Here is a 19,927-nt window from a genome sequence, read left to right as displayed (position 1 = left end):
AACTACCAAAAAAATTCAACTATTCTAATTTTCGCTCTTTTATCTATTGCGTATAAAATTTGGCATACTTAGCCAAAAGGAATGTTCTAAAAAATACAAGCAGTGTCTAAGCGGTTTTTTTACACTTAAATATCAAATTCTTTTTATTCGTATTCTCCAAAAATTAATATATATCATATTCAAACTCAAAATCAATGATAAGAGCTTTTCATAAATTTTCCATCTGATGTTCATGTTCGGGGATAGTTATTATTAGTTATACATTGATAAAGCAAAAAACTCGAATAATAACTATTTTTTGGTGAATTTTTTATCCTAATTCCAAAATTGTTTTTCACATGTTAATTTTAATTCATACAATTTGTTCTTGAACTTGATTTTTTTTTTCAGGAAAAAGGGAAAATATTATTTTTTTCATTAGACCTTATCGTTTTAAAATGTAAAATTTCATTTATTCGATTGTTATTTGTTTATGCATGTATGTAGTGTAATAGAGTGCACTTGAATTTTCACATTTTATAGTTATAAAAAATAATCTTATTGAATCTCATGTTCTTTTTTACTATATATCTATTACTATTATTAAAAATCTCTGTAATAGTGACAAAAATGATGTCTAGGTCTGTTTTTGATTCTTCTAATTTTGCTTTTATGTGATACCAATATTACGTTTTTGTTTTTATTTTTTTAATTTTCAACAAACACTTTTGTTTTTATTTTTTTTATTACAACAATTCACATAGCAATTTAGTCTTTTGATAATTTGTTAAATTTCACTTTAGCTCATTGATAATTATAAAAAAAACAGTACACACGCATGTGCAAAATAGATAGTTATTATTTAAGTTGAACACTCTATAATTATTGAACATTAACCTTTCAAATAAAACACACAAAATAAGCATGGTTGTTCTGATCTCCTCCCGGAAAACTCTACCCCGATTAGAAAAACCCACCTCCAGCAGTGCATCTTTCACTTCGAAGAAAAAGCCGCCGCCATCCATAGCATAAAGGCTCCTACAGACAATTTTTGCAATTCTTTCGTAGAAAAACCTGCACAAATCATCACAGAATACAAGCAGATCCTATTATCGCAAGTGTCATTCAGGTAAGAAACTCTTTAACAAAGCCATATTTTCTTATTTAATTCATGTCGGTTGCTGATATTTTTCAATTAATTGTTTCATCCGTTTATTTGTCATTTAAAATTTAAGCACAAACTGAATTCTAGTAACGAATTGGGCGGGTTTTTCCTTCGAAAGAAATTGAACAATTGTATATATGTAGGAGAACTGGTTGCGTATTTATGATGTAGGTGGAGGTGGTTTTTTCTTTGAAGTAGAAGACGCTCTGCAACGATCGAGCTGGAGGTGGGTTTTTCTTCCATATGTTCTTCACCTCTTGTATGTGGGGTTGAGTTTTCTTGGAAGTGGAAGAAAAAAAAAACAGACAATGAGGTTGAGTTTTCTTGAGAGTGGAAGAAGAGAGAACAATCATATCCTTATTTCGTGAGTGTTCTGTTTGAGAGATAACTAACTGCTCAAGTGTTTTACGGTAGATGAGATCCTATGTTACTATCTTCATTTTATTTCAACGGGTAAAATTTTATCACACTTATAATTTTTTTTTAAAAAATAGGTCTTATATATATGAGCAAATTTTGGTCACATGAAAAAAACCGTCTTTTACATTGAGAGGGAAACAAAAATAACAATGGTAGAGGGGCATTTTTGGTAATTTTATGATTGTAATTTTATGTATAGATTATTTATCAGATAAATTATTAGCTATTTATCGTACGCAATCAAATTATTAAATACCAAATTACAATATTGTCTTCATTTTCATTAATTATTTTAAAAATAAAAAAATATAATTTTATCGTTTTATCTCAAATTTAATCAATCAAACCAAACATATTATTGTTTATTCAATAATAATTCATATCCTACTCAAATATTTTAATAATCATAATATTATTTATATATACAATATCATCAAATTTCATAAACCCAAAATCATATTATAATATTTTAGCATAAAAATTCAAAAATAGATCAAAACTTTTTATAGGGTACTCTTTTCTATAAAAAAATCATTTATTTATATATATATATTTGAAAATGCGAAAATATAACTAATTGAAAACAATAGCAATTTTAATATATATGAACTTATTTTTTTTAAGAGCAATATATATACTAATCGCATGTCAATAAAGAGGTCTGCCATTTCCGCTGCATATTAAAACCCAATTTCCGGCCGCCAGTTCACCTTCAAAACCCTAACCGTCTCAGAATGGCTTCCAGTCAATCGACAGCAATCAACGGCGCTGCCACCGAAGAAGCGGCTGAAAACTTAGAGGAGCTTACAGTCGAAGAAGAAACCGAAAACTTTGATGGTGAGGAAGACGCTTCAACTGAGGCAACGGATGCCGTGGAAGGTCCGGGATTGGATGAAAAGGAGAAGGAATTAGCCGAATTGAAGGCGAAGTGGCCTGGATGGCCGGGTTATTCGGTATTTAGGGTAGTGGTGCCAGTGCTGAAGGTGGGCGGTATTATTGGGCGGAAAGGAGATATCATTAAGAAGCTCGTTGAGGATACGCGAGCTAGAATTCGTGTTCTCGATGGACCTGCCACCTCTCCCGATCGCATTGTAATGTTCTTTCAACTCCCTCTCTGTACTCGCACGCTGAAATAAACGTGAATGCAGTCATTTTTTGGCATACTGGGTTTTTGTCTCTATTGGTTTTGTGAATCGGTAAATTTGGGGCCTTTTCTGATCCATGGGGATCATTTGTGGATCATTTCATTTCTTTTCTGCTTCTTGTAGTAATTTGAGGATAATTTCATTTCTTTATAAGATTTTTAGTGTTTCAAAGAAATCTGGACATTATGATTGGCACTACTTTTGGTGGTTGGGAGATTTAGTTCCCTTGCGACAGTAGTTTTCGTGCTATGAGTCTGAAATTCTTTTAAGGCTGCAATGTGCATTTAATGTAATCTCTCCACTGTTTTCAATCTTATTTTGATCGTGTTCTGCAAATTACATATGACAAACTTCAGGAGAAGGGGGCGTGAACAATAATTAGTAGTAGCTAAGAGCTGACCTACATAATTGTAAAGATCCGCTTAAGAGCTTCGTTTAGTGAAGCTGTAACTTGTCCTTTGTGACATTCTGAAGATACTTTTGATTCTGTGAAGGGGTTACTCTAGTGGTATAACTAATGAAGTGTTTGATGAAATATGCAAGTGACATTATTCATGGTCTCTCTACATGACAATATCCATGGCAAACAGGTGTTCGATGCGAGGAATTAATAGCTGCAAAAATATAAATTTCTCTATTATTGATAGATGTCTCATTATCGTCCGAGTGCTTTCATTTATAATGTGCAAGTGCTTTCATTTATAATGTGCACGAGCTGTTTGAAATGTGAGATCTTATTTTTTCCTGTCAACATAGATAACAAAAAAATGTGTTCCATTTTTGTTTTTGAATAATATTTTCCATGCTGGTTTATTTCCTTTCATTCTTGATTAACCTAGTATTTTATTCCCTGTCTAGTGGTCTTTTACAGTTTATTTTAAATTTTTTATTTTTAATGAAATCAAATGTTACTTTTTCTGAATCCTGCTGATAGAAATATACATTTCTATATGTTTGAAGCATCGCGAAATGTGTTTAAAATTATCATGTTTTACCAGTTTTATCTTCTAAGACAGTTGATTATACAGGAATGCTTGTTATTTCTCTAGTCATTTTAACTTCTTATTTATTCATGTTGTGCGGGTCGTAAAAGCACAGTGATTTTGTAGATTTAACAAACTGTAGCAAGAAAAATTCTTCAGATGAAGAAACAGAAAGGAACTTTTCTTTTGGTGCTTCTTTTGTATCAGTATGCAAATATGGTAATCTTAGTTACTTGTCTTTGCCTTTAATTCAAGCTTTACCTGATAATAAGTATTCATGTTGACCTATCAGTTACTTATTCCGCCCATTATAATAAAATTCTGTTGTTGTGATTTGTGAATTATTTGGTGAATGAATGCACTCTGCTTGTTTGGCCAGTTTGGTGGTCTGTTATTAGTGTTCTTTTTCGAGGTTTCTTTTCCCTCTTATTATTCTAGTTTCTATAATTGAAAACAACTCCACTCTATCATTGTTGGTTTTAGTTTATTTTACCAACCTAACTGACTATGGATTTGGTATCATGTTTTTCAGGTTTTGATATCTGGGAAGGAAGAACCAGAAGCAGGAGTGCCGCCAGCTATGGATGCCATAATAAGAATCTTCAAACGTGTCAACGGATTACTTGAGGATGATGGTGATGGAAAAGCCCTTGGTTCTACTGGTGCTGCATTTTGTTCGTTTCGTTTGTTGGTGGCATCGACACAGGCCATTAGTTTAATAGGAAAGCAAGGCTCTGTCATCAAGTCTATCCAAGAAAGCACTGGTGCTACTATCCGGGTGCTTTCTAGTGGTATTGTGACTTAGTTTTTTTACGTTTATTCCTGTTGCTTTAATGATTTTTCTTATTAAGCTTCCCAAACAGTCTCTGGACTCTGATTGCTCTCAAGGATTGCATCCACAATGCACTCCTCTTGATTCTACAACTATTACTTCGGATCCCTTAAGCTTTATGATAGGAAATATTCTTTCCTTGCACTCCGTTTTATGAGCGCGTAACGGTTTAAAGACATGCATGACATACACAGCCATAATTGGTCAATTATAGATATTGATGTCATGGACATAATCAGATAAAAAAAAATAAAATAATTTTTTTCCTTGGAAGGATAATTTGATCTCAACTGGAAAATCTATATCCCAGTTATATTTGTCTTGGCTCTATAATCATTTTCTTATGATCAACTCCAGAAAATCTTCCACTTTGTGATGAATGACATGGTACTCTATATTTTTTGTCGATTGCAGATGAATTGCCTGTTTATGCTGGTTCCGAAGAAAGGGTTGTTGATTTACAAGGAGAAGCTGTCAAAGTCCTGAAAGGCTTGGAAGCTGTGGTGGGTCATTTGAGAAAGTTTTTGGTGGATCACACAGTTCTTCCTTTATTTGAGAAGAGTGTAAGTTCCTGGTAGGTTTTGTGGTTTCTTGCGATCATGAGACTATAGTGAGAATGTTGCTTCTTTTGCAGTATAATGCTCCAGCGACTCAGGAACGACAAGTAGAAGCTTGGACTGAGAAGACGTCACTGCATTCTACCCCACAAACGACACTAGGCTCCGATTACTCTGTTTCTCTAAAGCGGGATTCACTCTTCCTTGACCGTGAAAGCCAACTGGAATCCCGTTTGAATGCGTCCAGACTTTCAGTGTATGGAGCAGATCATGGACTTGGAAATCGTTCTTCAGCAATAGGACATTCTGGTGGACCTATTGTTACTCAGGTTTGCACATGGACTTGTGAATATTACTTCTGTTTATTTAATTTTAGCATTTGTACGCTATTTCTTGCACTATTTCTCCCTCTAACTATACCACGTTGATTCCTTGTCACAGGTTGCACAGACAATGCAAGTACCACTTGCTTATGCAGAGGATATAATTGGAGTTCAGGGAGCAAATATTGATTACATTAGACGCACTAGTGGTGCCATTCTTACTGTGCAAGAGAGTAGGGGATTGCCTGATGAAATCACCGTGGAGATAAAAGGCACCTCTTCACAAGTTCAAGTAGCCCAGCAACTTATTCAGGTGAGTGTCTCTTCATTTCCTTTGTTGCCTTTCTTATTTCTCTGATCATCATCATAAACTCAGGGGTGATTCAGCCTTCAAGTTCATGGACCAAATTAGGGATCAGAAACCAAGTTGATGTTAATGAATAGTGATGTTTGATAACAATCTGGTTTGAATATTGCGTTGAAGTAATAAAACAGTAACAAAAGGAAATTACTGTTTATACAAATGGCCTCCATGCTTAATATGACTAAAGATAAAATAGAGGTTGAATTAGAGATTAATATCAACGTTACCTTATGTTATGCAGGACTTCACTAGTGGTCACCGAGAGCAACTTCCGGGGAGCTATGGCAAGCTTGAATCCAGTTTACGACATTCCTACTCTCAGTTAGGTAGCAGTTCTTACTCGTCATCGTTAACTGGGCAACCTTATTCTAGCTATGGATCATCAGGTGTTGGTGGTTATAGTAGCTACAGGATGTGATGTGTTAGCTCGAGTGGTCTCAATTAGGCGAAAGCTCGTACTCTTCCTCGTCTTTTGCATAATCACCATACTCCTGCTGCGGATCTTTGTGTTGGAGGTTGAGATTGCTTTATTTTATGATTTGCTCAGCTCGAGCGTGAGTTCGTTAAGTTGTCCTTTCAGATATTCTATCTATGCCACCTCTAAAATGTAAAGCAGGATCGAACATGGATAAAGAGAATAGTTGTTACTTGTAGTTTGCTATATGGGTTTACTTTATATAATGCTTTTTGCAACTTCAAAAATTGGGCTAGGGTGAGGGTGCAAATAAGTGAGTTGAGTTGAGCTCTAGTTTTATACCACTCAAGTTCGACTGGATTTAAATTTTGTAAACTCAAACTTGATCGAATATTACATTTCAAGTTCGAGTTTGACTTGTGAGAATATCGCGTTACTACTGCTCATATTCAAAACGAGCTTGAAAAGCTCCTAAATATTTGTAGAACAATAGAACTTGACATCGAGCTTGAAAATTAACATAATTCAATCAACTCAACTCTCGAGTTATTTGAGTATAAATAGTTAAAAGCCGAAATTGAGCGAAGAATGTACAACTCGAATTCGAGTCCGGCCAAATCAAGATAATTTTGACCGAGATTCTTACCAGTAGCTTGCACCCCTGGGTTAGGCGATGACAAGTAAGCAAGACAATGTACAACGGGTTACAATTCAAATTCTGGGTTTACTGAGTAGGCTCTCCGTTTGGCATCGTTTAAACATTCAAATATAATATCAGTGTGCCGTCTGATCTATGTCAGGTTTACACGAGCTGATCAAATAGTGTGTCGCTGTGAAGCACACTTTGAAAGAAGCTCTCATTTTAGCATCAATGTTGAGCTTCAGTTATTCTGTCAATGGGTAGAGTGAATTTAGTTCATTTTAGCATGAATTTTGAGCTTCAGTTATTCTGTCAATGGGTAGAGTGAATTTAGTTTATTCATGTGCGCGCGTGCGTGGGTAATAAGATGGGGGAGGAGTTTTTAAACATTTTTAACATTAAACTATTATTGACGTAAAAAGTAATTAGTTCTGCATATAAAATATAATAGAAATTTCGGATGTAATAAATTTTGATTCATACTAATAACATATCTATCATTTAAAAAAAATAGTTGCCCGATCAAATAACTTATTCTTGACATAATAATTGACCACTATTTTTTCCCCAAAATATTATGAAGTGAACGCCCTAGGGTCAAGATCCAATAATATTTTAAGAATTTTTATAACATTTCTGTAGCCCAATTACTTCAATATTATCAACACGAAGAACGAGTCAAACGCATCCTAAAACTCTTTGATCGTATTGCAGTCCAATAATTCAACAGCACTCCAGGAAGTTGGTAGTCTCTTGGGCCAGTGGAAACCTAGCTAGCGTGGCTGGAGCAGCCATCCACAAGAGAGTCTTCTAAAATTTTAATCTAGCTTTATAAATTCTATACCCAATTAATGCCACAAATTAAAATTTTCATTTCAATAAATTTTTTAAATCCCTGTCACAAGCCATATATGCACAAAAAATTGGCATCTCAATCATTTGTAATTGAATTAAAATAATAATAATAAAAACTTAAGGGTAAAGCAAAGTAACTTTTAGTTTCAGTTCACAACATAGAAACGAAAATAAAGAATGGGTGAAGACTTTCGGAGTACAAATATGATCAAAAGCATGTAAAACTCTTAACATTTCGACCAAATGAAAGTTGATTTGACTTGAACATTTCCTTTCACTAGTTCAAATGTATGTATTATGACAAAACTTACAGCTGTGGTTCAAAACGCGGAGCTCAAGGGGGACACGTTGATCTCTTATACGCATCAAATGATTCTAACAATCGAGCATTCTACACTAAATCTGTGTACCTATAGATTTTTTTGAAAGTAATGTACACATGGAGTTGCTGGCAATCTATAATTAACAAAGAATTAGGCGGTAAATTCAAGAAGAGTTGCCTTCTGTACATTGAAAACTTGAATTATCTATCAAGTTCAAGCAAAGGTTTTAGTATACTTTCTACCTGATGGCTCTGTAAATTGGCCTCTTCAACAATCATGGATAAAGCACGCTTGCAAATCTCCTCATCTCGAAATGCCAGAGTCCACCTTCCATCTACCAAAGCTTTTGATTTCACTTTTTCGCGGTTGATATAGTTACTGGTGTCTGAGAAAGGGAATGAGGATGGTCGGATTTGAAGGTGTAACCACTTCAAATGCTTATCATCTATTCTGGGCTGTCATGGGGTAAAACATACGTCTCAAATGTTGTGATTTGTGAATGAATAATCTGAAAATATTTGTTGAAACTCGGATGTAAAAATTAGTTTCAAGAGTAAATTTTCTCTAGCGCGGCATGTAGCGACTGATTTTAGGAAACAAATCTTCCAATTTAAGTAGTTTGGTAGATATTAATAATGCGCAAAAGCAATACTCACATTACATCCAGCTAACGGGGCTACAACTCGGACAACTCCATAACCTTGTTTCATGGGTAATTCCTCTGCAAGAACAAGCCACCCCGAGCTTCCCATAGTGACCGACAGAAAACAAAAATGGCGCTCTTTTCCCCTTTCAAATGAAATTCTACATGGCAAAGCGTCCACTGCAGAAGGTTGACAAACATTTTTAAATGACAAGTATAATATCATGTATATATTGGTGATCTTTTACCGAGCGAGTGTCAAAATTCATGAGAGAACTAGAAAGCAATAAAACGACAATTGTATAAAAACAATAATAAAACAAGTAAACAAAGGTTTAAAAATACCAAGATTAATCTCGGTGCTTGGCTTGGGTCCTGGTGGAGTTACACCAGAATTCTTTGCTCTAGATTCTGCTGAAACTTCAGCTGCGGAGAACAGCGTAGGTTGATCTAGCAAAACTCTCCCAAGCGAGAAAATGTAGAGATGATGAAGTAGTACATATACCTGGGTAGGGTAGGGGAGAAATATACTTACCGTCAAATGGAAAAAATTAAAATGCATTCCATTGACAATCGAGAATTTCCTTTTTTTATATAAGAAACGATGACGATTGACAATTCCATGTGCATTTAGCACAGGAGAGCAGAATTATGTTCTCAAAATATTTAACGACAATGCAATAATAAAAGCTTTTTCTCGAGCACAACCTTCACAGTCTCGCACATTCTTTCACCAGCAGCAAATGATGATTCACCGGAAGTAAGCTCTGTCAACACGAGATGAATCATTTAAGATGACCGCTTATATGGAAAAACATTTAAACATGCTACGTGCAGTGTGGATAGGTATTCTAATATTTTAAATTTGCGAAAGCATGAGAGAGAGATGATACCATTGGAGACAGATTTCTGACGTGGAAAAAGTATAGACTTCGGATATTTTCGAGGAGAAGACGACTCAATAGCTACAAGAAACAACTGTGTTATCCAACATGTTTCAAAAATTCATGACAAACGTTCCTCTATTAAAGCATGAAAAACAACAAACCTTGTTTGCACTTTCTCCATTCATCACAAAGAACTGTCACCAACATATCAGACCAAGTTCCTCTTGTCTCCTCTAGAACACGATTACTGCAATTGTGGAGTGAATCCTAGGCAAAAAAGACCATCTTCAATTTCCATACAGGAAACTAATATTGTCAGTAAATACAGCTTAATATGGAGCACAAACAGAAATCAGAGGATTGCAGCACATTTCTTGGTTTATACTGCAACATGTTAACAAAGATCTGAAGAACAAAATGCTTGGAAATAAAAATATCAACGCAACATTAATGAAAATTAACAAAAATTTAGGCACAGTCAAGAGGTTTTTAATCTCCACTAGTCATGGATCCATGAGGCGATATAAGTAAGATACTTCACAGGTGAAACTACATCATTTAAATAAGAGTCCAGATGGCATACACAATTTGATTTCCTTCAAAAATGACTTACTTTGAGCAACCTAAGATGACTTCTGTTAAACTCTCTCTCACTATGAGGTAGCAACTGTCGCAAAAGCCAGCCACCATCCCACAACGTTTCCGCAGATATCATTGACCTGCAGAAGAGACCGACCAGTGTATCGAGTACCTAAAATAAGAAATTCAGATTCTAGAACATTACTTCAACAGAAAACACAGTAAAACAGAGCTATAATTGAATGAAAGGCATTCCTGATTGACACTCATCCTCATGTACCGTACATATTGATGGGATTCAGCTTTTTACTTGCTTTATTTACCCAGCTGACATGTTTTGAGTTTTTTGCACCAAACTTCCTGTGGAAATTTCGAAAATTACACTTCTCAGACATCTTAGGCCTTAATATTTTATAAAAGTTGCACGAACATCCATGTATCAACTGAAAATCTAGCGAGCTGAAATATTTTGATGATATCTCATTGACCAGTTATCAAAATGACCAGCGAGCAAAACGGCTAGAAAGAAAATTCAATTTTCTACAAGTCATAATTCAGCCCGGCTGGACTAATTCAGAAGTTATCTATCCTAACCGGACACTACCGGTTGCTGTATTCGTGTAATCCAGTTCAATCTAACAGAGTCCAGTTAGCATACATAACGTCCGAACTAGTCTAGCAGACCTGAAATATGAATTGAATAAAATTGAGTTTTTTTCTTAGCCGTTTTACTCGCCGGTCATTTGGATCAATGGTCTATGAGACATCATCAAAATACTTCGACTTACCAAATTTCCAACCGACGCAGAGTGTTCGTGCAACTTTTATAAAATGTTAATGTCAAAGATACCTATTTAATTTTCACCAAAGAAAAAAATGAATTTTCTATATTTCATAGGGGGGTTTGGTACAAAAAATTTGATATGCTTTTTTTTGGTTTCAACAGTTATTTGGCCACGTAAATAAAAACACCAACATATGAAAACATAAGTTATCACTGCCCTAGAGGAGTGCATATGCATTTGAGAAGGTCTGAGTTGTCTGACTGGGCTAAAAAAAATTCCTTTGCATGTTCTCAAACAACTTTAAAGCTTTGAGAGTACATATGCATTTGAGAAAGTCTGACTGGGCGAAAAAAATTATTGAGAGTATGTTAGCAGCACAGTCGGTCATTGCAGGTTGTTACTAGTCCTAATACATGCACTTTCTCTTTCTATGAGCAGATACAGTTGCATGCAAGACAACGAGATCTATTTTATCCTCGGCCCACTACTTATTCAAAAAACAAGATGATGTCCTCTTTGATTTTAGAGGAATATTTCAAATAGCCCTGCAGTGACTTACTTTGTCACTGCAACTACATTCTGAACGAGGCCATTAAAAGTTAGCATTGTCGCCTAGGTTAACAGCCAAATAAGTTATTAGCAATCCTTTTGAGCTAGTTTCAATTGATTGAACCAAATAAGATAATGGGGACCAATTCCACTCTGGATTCTGTACATGAAAGTAGTGAATGAGAAAAAAAGTAAGTAGGAATAAGGGTAAAAAAGATTAGGAGTGAGGAGTTTCCAGAACAAAATAGTGGTTCTCTAGCCAATCACGATGACATGATCATAGGCTCCCTGATACTTATCTTAGCTGGATACGGTACACAAATTTTCCTGAATAGAAATTATAACACCATAAAGCTAATTGAACTTATGAGCTTTTTGATATATCACCACATACAGCACATACATCTATATTATATAAGTAACTTTCTACATGGAGGATAACCTGTAGTGACTTCCTTTGATTGCTAAACTGCACCAAAAGTTCTTCTCCAAAATGTCAATTCCACGTAATCTATAACATCTATCATATATTATTAAGAGATTCAGCAATTACTCTGGGCCTCTGAAATTCCTCACAGTATCTTATTTTTATGAAGCGATAAAACATAACAAACTAAAACTTGAACACAAAATCTATTGTGAAAAAAATAAATTTTTTTTTAATGAGAAACGATATTTTATATAAGATAAAAAGGGTAGGGTTTACAAAAAAAAAGGGGCAAGATATCCGCAAGTACGTTAAAAGCAAAAAATAAAAACAATCTAAACACAACATCCTCAAATGAAATTTCAATCCCTAAACAGATCTGAAATCGATAAATGTTAAAAATCTGAAAGTTTTCTTTGTCCACACTGCAGCTCTAAATCTATCCCAACACTCGTCAGTCGATTCCTCTAAGTTTTCGAAGATCCTTCTGTTACGTTCCAAACAAAACGATCTGAAAATACAATAGAAAAATATCGCTCCCCTTACAATCATTAATTAGTTACGATCATCCTGTTCCTATTGTAACAGGGAAAGACCCTGAAGAATCCCCTTCCCAAATCCTGAGGTCAATAGCACCCACCTCCACCCTAACATTGTCTAAGACCCTCACAAAGAAAAATCCCTTCTGAAGCGTAGATCCCAGGATAAAGAAAAATTGGAACTATGAACATTTTCGTCCAAAAGAACCTAATAATGGGCTGATTATGAAGCAAAGAAATCTGAAACAACGCTAGATAATGGTCTTAAACGAAGAAACTCCCCCCACTTGTCCTCCCAAAAATTAACGATACCCCCCCTTAATCACCGACCTCACAAGAAATGAAAAACCTGGTAAATTCGGGAGATAAATTTCCAGGAGCTTCTAAAGGAAACAATCCTAGCTAATCCTAATGACCTTTTTCCACAACGAATCCTTCCCCACAGAGCATCTCCACCACCATTTCCTCAAAGTGCCTTATTAATCAAACAAATATTCCCAATCCCCAAGCCTTTTTATCTTTCGGTATGTAGACATGTTCCCACGTGACCAAATGGCAATGTAAGTCTCCATCAGCTCCGTCCCATAAAAAGTCTCTCATTACCTTCTCAATAACCACTGCCACACCTTTTGGTACTCTAAAAAGAGACATGTACATTGGAAGGGCACACGACACTGCCGAGATCAAAGTTAATCGGCTCCCTTGATAAAAACGCTTTCTTCCAGCTAGCTAACTTCTTTAACAACTTAAACACGACGTCTTCCCAAAATTTCGCTTCCGTATAATTTCCCTCTAATGGAACCCCTAAATATTTAATAGGTCAATCCTTCCTCTTATACCCTATCTCTGTAGCCAACCCTCCAAATCGACTTTTGTACAATTAATTCCCAACAACGCACTCGTATACAAGTTGATCTTTAAACCCGACATCTGACAAAATGAATTCATATCTGCAACAAATTAGGCAAATGTCTCTCAGTCTTAACAAAAAAAATTATCATCCGCAAATTGAATATGTAATACCTCTACTTTCTCTCTACCAATTTCCAATCCCCGAACCCCGTTCCTTGCCTTCGCCTTATCCACCAATCTGCCAAGCACGTCTATAACTAGATTGAACAGGAAAGTTGATCCCTTGCGTCAGACCTCTATCCCCTTGAATTTGCCCCTCGTTCCTTGCCTTCGCCTTATCCACCAATCTGGATAGAACTCATGTCTAAATATAGGGAAAATATCCGTCCAACCCCTAAGAACAAAAATATGTCTAATCTGCAGCAGATCGGTGTATCCCTGAAATTAGACCAAGCGTACTTAGCATTCAAAGGGGTGGATCATGCAGCTCTAGTTTATTTATCAACTTATCGAAACACAACATGCTCGCTGCTATGGATGAACAATTCAATTTTTCACTCAAGGATCTCACGACATTGAAGTCCCCTCTCAAACACCACGTGTCACCACAAATTAACCTTAGCCTCGCCAATTCATCCCAAAATAATGTTCTTTCTCTTGGTTTACATAGATCATACACTGCTGAAAACCACCATTTGATGCCACCATTCATTACAATTTCAATCGAAACTGAGAACTCCCCAATAAAGTTCTACTTACACAAAAATGAAATGTATTTTATATTATAAAATAATATTATTAACTAAGAGCCACTCGTAATGACTACCTTTGATCTCCAAAATACAACATATATTTCCTTCAAATGCCCATTTCTCGTAATACCTTTATTTTTATGAGAAAACAAAAACGTAACAAAATAAAAAAGTTCAACTACAAAATTTAATGTGAAAAATTCATTCCAACATAATTAATTAATTATATTTATGCAAAAAATTACTTAAATTGCAGTCATTACCATAATCTAAAGTGCAAACACAGTTGAAAAGATGCAACAAATTGAAAGCTTAAAATGATTCAATAGATTTACACGTCGAGTACATACCCCAAACCTATGAACGCGAGGGCTAGCTTCAACCTCTGGCCATCCACATGAAACTCCGTAGTGATCCTGCAGATTGAGATTGAATTAAATCACATCATGCTTTTATTAGTAACTTGCTTGGACTATGCACATAAAATTGAATGTGCTTAACAACAAAATTAAAACAATTGATGTTCAAAACCCGGAAATTGTAAAAGAAAACAATGCAAGTGCGATATCTACAATAGTTAACAACTTTAATCAATTGCTTCAAATGACAATTCATGACATTTCGCAACTTGTAAACATGAAGTGAATAGCATTTCAAGAGGTCTACATGAGAAAATAATAGAACTTGCAACTAAATCCGATCTGCTATCACACAAATTAAAAAGGTGATGTTTTCAAGGCCAGAAACATTAGGAGGTGAGCCAGCAACAGCAGATGCAAAAGAACAAGTACCCTCAACTTTTGCAGATAGAAATCAAGGCCACTACTGATGCCATCTTTGACCAGACTACTGGAAGAAAAGAGTTGTTCTTCACCAGAATCTTCCCCAACTAAGGCTCGCTGTAATCACAAGAAAAGCAGTACTCTCCATCAATCAATGGAATTGACATAATGTTGTTCAAACAAAAAAATGATCAGCATATAAAAAGTACACCAAAATAAACATCATAGCTTCATTTCAAAACTCTAAACAAGCATGAAAAATGCCTGAATTACACAGAAATAGCGTAGAAAAAACAAGTTTCGACACAATGCAACCTTGTATTACCTTCTCTGAAAAGTATAAACAATATTTTATAAACTTCCTAGCCATTTTCCATGGGGGAATAGTCATTGGAAAAAGCATTCACATGGAAAAAGCATTCACTTACTTCTTGACTTCTAAAATATAAATATGTACACATATATATAACTAGAGGAAGATTTTAACCTTCCCTTCTTATACAAATACCCTTTCCCTTAAAGTTTCCTTCTTAGCTGCACAATGACTTCCAAATATATATTTTTTATTCTTTCATAAAACACAGTTTCATCCAATTTTCTTTTCTCCAAACAATGGCAACGAAAAACTCTCAAGACCACATACCAGCAGCTGCTTCTTATGCTGCTTGCGTTGTGGAAGTATGCCAAGAGCATCTACCGTTGATTCATCCAGTTCTGCAGGTGCACAAATTGCTTCAAAAGTCATGCTTGAATTTAAAGGTTTCCCAATGAATTTGAAATCCTTCACTTACATCATGTGGTTTTAAATTGAACAAACTTTTAGCCAATGAAAATCATAAGTTTCAATTACTGCCAAATAATCCATCATTTTTTAGTTTTCTGAAAACTTTTTACTATATCTAAAATAGTGGATTAAAATTAGGTACTTAAATCAATAGGAAAACAACTCAACCCAAATATAATATAAGTACATTGTATGTGAGCAGAACAATAAGATTTTCTATAGAACCTTTAGTCTGCAATAAGGTAGCAAGCACACTTAAAGAGCCTGAAACTTGAACATCGTTGCCACTGCTAACAAAAGAAAGCAAAGCCTCCCTGCAAGATTTGTTATAACAGTAAGAATACTTAAATTTGCACATTCTCAGGCTGTTATAAACGCAAGCTAAATGAATTATCTTTATCTTAGCCACGAGGCATACAGTTTTATGCAACTAAGAATTTTACAAATAATTTCATAATTCGTCAGAGTAATCGATTTCAAATGAAATATTTGGATGTTACAGCCCCAAAAACTGCAACCCTAGAAGCATGTAGCCAACAAAAGAATTATGAGAAACTCAAATCAACACCAAGCTCAAGGAGGAACGTTACGGGGTGGAAGGATAACAAATAGCTGTTATATTGTTCTACTAGGTATTCTCCTAACCTTATTCGAGGTAAGAGATTTCAAGCAAATAATTTATCAAATTGCTTTCTCACATCCATGGAGAAAATGGAGGTCAAAAGTGGAGCTGATGTTGAAAGACATCAGCGACGACAACAGCCAAGTAAAGAGCCATTTGACAATTCAACAAACTATAATAGCTAATAAATGCAAACTATAACAGCTAATATGTGCATGTTACATATAAGACGAAAGCTATTATAAGGAAAATATGAAATTGAATGAGATCAAGTGATCAATAGCATTAGCTACCTAGGAGTACATGACGTACTGCAATCTTGCCCAAAGGTAGTACCATTTTCTGGATGGCTTTGCGAAGAACTAGATGTTGGAATTTTAACTAGCAAACTTCCATCATCAGACTCTGAACTGTGGATATTAGCATTAGAATTTTGATAAGAGTTTGAAGAAAGGTATTCGAACTTATAACCATTGATTTTAGCTACAACATCTTCAGTGAAATTCTCTGTACGACACAGAAGAGCAGCAGCTACAGTGTTTGCCAGATCTTTGATTTTGACTATGCGCAAAATGCAACAAAGTAAATATAAAGCCGTGACAGCACCGATTCTTGTCTCCTGAATTTACATTCAGAGAATCATAATAAACATCTTTGCTATAAAAAAAAGGTAAAAAAAACTAACAACATGAGGTAAGGAAAACGAAAAATGAGAAACACAAGCATACATTGACAGTTTCAATCCTCAAAGAAGGAAGAACCAACGGAAATATCAATAGCTTCAAAATGTTGTCCATTATTAATCTCCCAACATCAGGAATCCCAGCAGAGACAACATCGCTGATGTAATAGAGATTGTCCTCAATCTCATCAACTGCAGTAAGGATAGAAGATCTTGACTCTGGCCCCATATTCCTATATTTGGGCAAATATCCATTCCCGTTAATAATGAAATAAAAACCTTGATGTGAGAAAACGATATTTCACAACTTACTTAGAAGCATCTGAAACCAAATGATTCAAATTGCTGCATTGATCTCTAAAAAATTTGATCAAGTTCAAGAAATAAATCTCATGAGGAGCCCTTGATATAAACCTATTTACAGCATCATCTCCAACTGAAAATCAACAAAATATATGGTTAATGTAGTTTTGGGTCATGTTCTACCGGTTTGCAAGTTACAGAGGCTAAAGAGCAGAGACTCACCATGATAAATATTAAGCGTTAATGCACGCACAGCAGTTCGAATCATGCTCTCTTCATGGAAAGCAAAACGTATCGCGTCAACATAGAGTGGGAAAGAAACAATCTCATCCTAAATTCAAAAAATTATAATAAGCGATCAAAAGAATAGCATAACAGCAAGTTAATTATTTTGTGCATTTAAAGTAAAAACATTGTTCACCAAGTAGTAAGCTCCCAGCCAGGTTTGCCACAGCGTATAAAACTAGCAAAGCTAAAATGCATGAATAAAACATCTTAAGTGTAAGCAACATTCAAAATAAAACCTTTATTATTGACGAAGTTGTATTTTTATCCTCTTTCTCAAGCCTGCTAATTTTTCATTTTGATGCTTATGATTTCCTCAATTTCATTATACATATAAAAAATCTGAGAACTCAAAATATATTATGCTCCAACACAATTCTGTTCGCATGTCCAAGGAATAACGATAATCCAAACTCCCTTATAACCTAATAATCGTGCTAAAACAATTAAAAACAAAGGGGAAAAACAAAAAGTGGGTTTGATAAAAAAAATCCAGTGATGGTGATAGGATAGGCTAACTGAACTCACATCATGCATCTTGACAAGAAGAGAAATGGTGTCCTTATTCAACTTTATGCTTATTGCCCTGTCGGTGCATAAGCAATTGAACAAAAGAATTACAAATGTCAGAGATCCATACAGCGTGTCGATAGAAATTACAACATATTGAATTAAATAATTGACACAAAAAAAAAACTGAATTATGAAGCAAACCTTAAAAAAGATATGTAATAAGACAATAGCTCTTCATTTCGGAAGTCAAATGAATAAGTAATAAGGTAGTTCACATGTTCATTGCTAAACATATAATCTGCAAAGTTGTTCATAGAGATCATTAATCAGAGATATTTTTTTTTTTTAAAAAAAAAGCAGATTAAAAAATTTGGTTGCTCAAACCTTACATATTGAATGTTCACTTTTAAGGTTCTGGATCATAATACTCATTGTTTGCAAAAGCTGGACTGAAACTGTCACAGTTTTACTGATTCTTAATATGCGTACAAACTCGCCCAAAACCTGCTTCTCCATAAAAAGCCTAATGAAAAAACAAAAGGGATCATGAATTGAGTTAAAAAGAAAGTGGCCATAAGCAGTTTAAGCATTATTGACTCATCAAATATCAAAAGCATTTGAATCCTACTCAAAAAAGGCAGCATCGTGTTGGTCACCATAAGTAATCAACTCTGCAACAGATCTCAATGCCTCAATCACAAAGTCCTGCACAAGAATCCAGATTGGAGTTCAAATGAACATGCTCCCAAAACACGATAAAATTATAATACCCATAATGCATTGATACTCTAGCCCCCCAAGTTCCAGCAAGACAAACAAGTTACCTTATTAACCTCGTTTACAATTTGAACTTTCATCAACTGATCGACTAAGTATCTACACACGAGATCAAGTAAATTTTAGAACTCAAAATAGTAATGCTGTGCAAAAGAAAATGAACGCACGGTACATAATTTGAACAAAAAGCTTGGGTACCACACATAACTTATTTCCTGGGAGAATTCGTGCGTAGCAAGAGATAATCACCATAATTGGTACAAAATAAAAGCTACCTGAGTTCATCTAAAGAGAATCGATCCCGGGATCTCCAAAAGGAAGACCACATCCTCTCAAGAGCTCGCGATCATAGCTTTTTTATTCTTCTTTGCATCAAAATTCATCCTCAACATCCCCTACATACTTCAATTAGCATATCAGTTTCCTATTATGCTTATTTTCCTGAGCAAATTATTGATTTCACCGAGCGCCTACTCTTGTCACGGGAACCTGTCAACGCGACAGACAATTTCCCTATATCGAAGCTAGCGGGTATGTATTTTAGGGTTTGCGTTCGCCGAATTGTCCGCCGGTAATCGAAATCGGCGACGGGAAAGAGAGAATATACGAGAGGATTTTGGAGGCAGAGATGGCAATTCGGGAGGAATATTTTGGTCGGGTTTTAAAAAATCGAGTCGCATCCTAGACACCGAAATTGGAGGCGTGCGTAGGTGTGCTCCGGCCGAGGCCACCTGTCAAAAGTTGTATAATTATTTCAAAATTATCGACTTACATCATAATAAGTTTTTGGGATATATATATACTAGCCCGTGTGCAGTTGAATTTTTTAAATAAGTAATCAGTTATAAAAAAAATAAAATTCAAAAATTAAAAAATATCCGATTTTAATATAAAAAATATAATTTTTTTTACATAAATTAAAATTTTGATGCAAAAAAATAGAAAATTTAAAAAAAAATACATTTGAAGATTCTAAAAATTTACATAAAAATAATATTTTATTTTTATCACGACTCAAATATTATATATAGTATAAAAAAATTAACGTGGATTAGAAAGCAAACGATAGAGAATATTAAAGAGTTCATAAAAAGTAACTATTTTTTTTAGTAATATACAACATGAATATCTTTGAGTCCAGTTTTCAAATCAAATCCCCTTAATC

General features: G+C 34.8%; 2 protein-coding genes across 4 annotated transcripts; one reads left to right on the top strand and one right to left on the bottom strand.

The window, feature by feature from the left end:
* The first annotated feature begins 1,287 nt into the window (after positions 1-1,287).
* On the top strand, positions 1,288-6,449 carry LOC140971805 (RNA-binding KH domain-containing protein PEPPER-like). Its single transcript, XM_073434306.1, has 7 exons — positions 1,288-1,370; positions 2,222-2,655; positions 4,225-4,483; positions 4,939-5,087; positions 5,159-5,410; positions 5,523-5,717; positions 6,010-6,449. Exons 2-7 carry the CDS (start codon positions 2,299-2,301, stop codon positions 6,184-6,186), a joined length of 1,389 nt encoding a protein of 462 aa, XP_073290407.1. The 5' UTR covers positions 1,288-1,370; positions 2,222-2,298; the 3' UTR covers positions 6,187-6,449.
* A 1,353-nt stretch (positions 6,450-7,802) lies between these two features.
* On the bottom strand, positions 7,803-19,493 carry LOC140971804 (protein TRANSPARENT TESTA 9-like). Of its 3 annotated transcripts, none has more exons than XM_073434303.1 (21): positions 19,038-19,490; positions 18,810-18,861; positions 18,614-18,690; positions 18,375-18,508; positions 18,187-18,283; positions 18,001-18,058; positions 17,410-17,518; positions 17,197-17,320; positions 16,931-17,117; positions 16,496-16,821; positions 15,806-15,894; positions 15,440-15,510; positions 14,806-14,913; positions 14,365-14,430; positions 10,145-10,282; positions 9,693-9,798; positions 9,538-9,609; positions 9,353-9,411; positions 8,990-9,149; positions 8,658-8,824; positions 7,803-8,456 (listed from the first exon to the last, which is right to left on the bottom strand). In XM_073434303.1, the coding sequence occupies exons 1-21, from the start codon at positions 19,088-19,090 to the stop codon at positions 8,202-8,204; spliced, it is 2,508 nt and encodes an 835-aa protein (XP_073290404.1). In that variant the 5' UTR covers positions 19,091-19,490; the 3' UTR covers positions 7,803-8,201. The 3 variants fall into 3 exon arrangements, with proteins under 3 accessions (XP_073290404.1, XP_073290406.1, XP_073290405.1); XM_073434304.1 differs by having other exon boundaries at positions 8,290-8,509; positions 19,038-19,493; XM_073434305.1 differs by lacking the exons at positions 18,810-18,861; positions 19,038-19,490 and having other exon boundaries at positions 18,370-18,508; positions 18,614-18,691.
* Positions 19,494-19,927: the final 434 nt, after the last annotated feature.

Source organism: Primulina huaijiensis, chromosome 2 (assembly GCF_012295235.1).
Source record: "Primulina huaijiensis isolate GDHJ02 chromosome 2, ASM1229523v2, whole genome shotgun sequence".
In the NCBI taxonomy this organism is placed as follows: Eukaryota; Viridiplantae; Streptophyta; class Magnoliopsida; order Lamiales; family Gesneriaceae; genus Primulina; species Primulina huaijiensis.
This window is presented reverse-complemented; position numbering and strand designations above follow the sequence as displayed.

Coding starts and splice junctions, on each gene's coding strand:
- LOC140971805 (XM_073434306.1), top strand. CDS start 2,299: ATGGCTTCCAGTCAATCGACAGCAATCAACGGCGCTGCCACCGAAGAA. Junction 5,088..5,158: donor TTCCTTTATTTGAGAAGAGT/GTAAGTTCCTGG, acceptor CTTCTTTTGCAG/TATAATGCTCCAGCGACTCA. Junction 5,411..5,522: donor GTGGACCTATTGTTACTCAG/GTTTGCACATGG, acceptor TCCTTGTCACAG/GTTGCACAGACAATGCAAGT.
- LOC140971804 (XM_073434303.1), bottom strand. CDS start 19,090: ATGTGGTCTTCCTTTTGGAGATCCCGGGATCGATTCTCTTTAGATGAA. Junction 18,691..18,809: donor TTGTAAACGAGGTTAATAAG/GTAACTTGTTTG, acceptor ATTCTTGTGCAG/GACTTTGTGATTGAGGCATT. Junction 17,519..18,000: donor TTCTTGTCAAGATGCATGAT/GTGAGTTCAGTT, acceptor TTTTGAATTTAG/GATGAGATTGTTTCTTTCCC.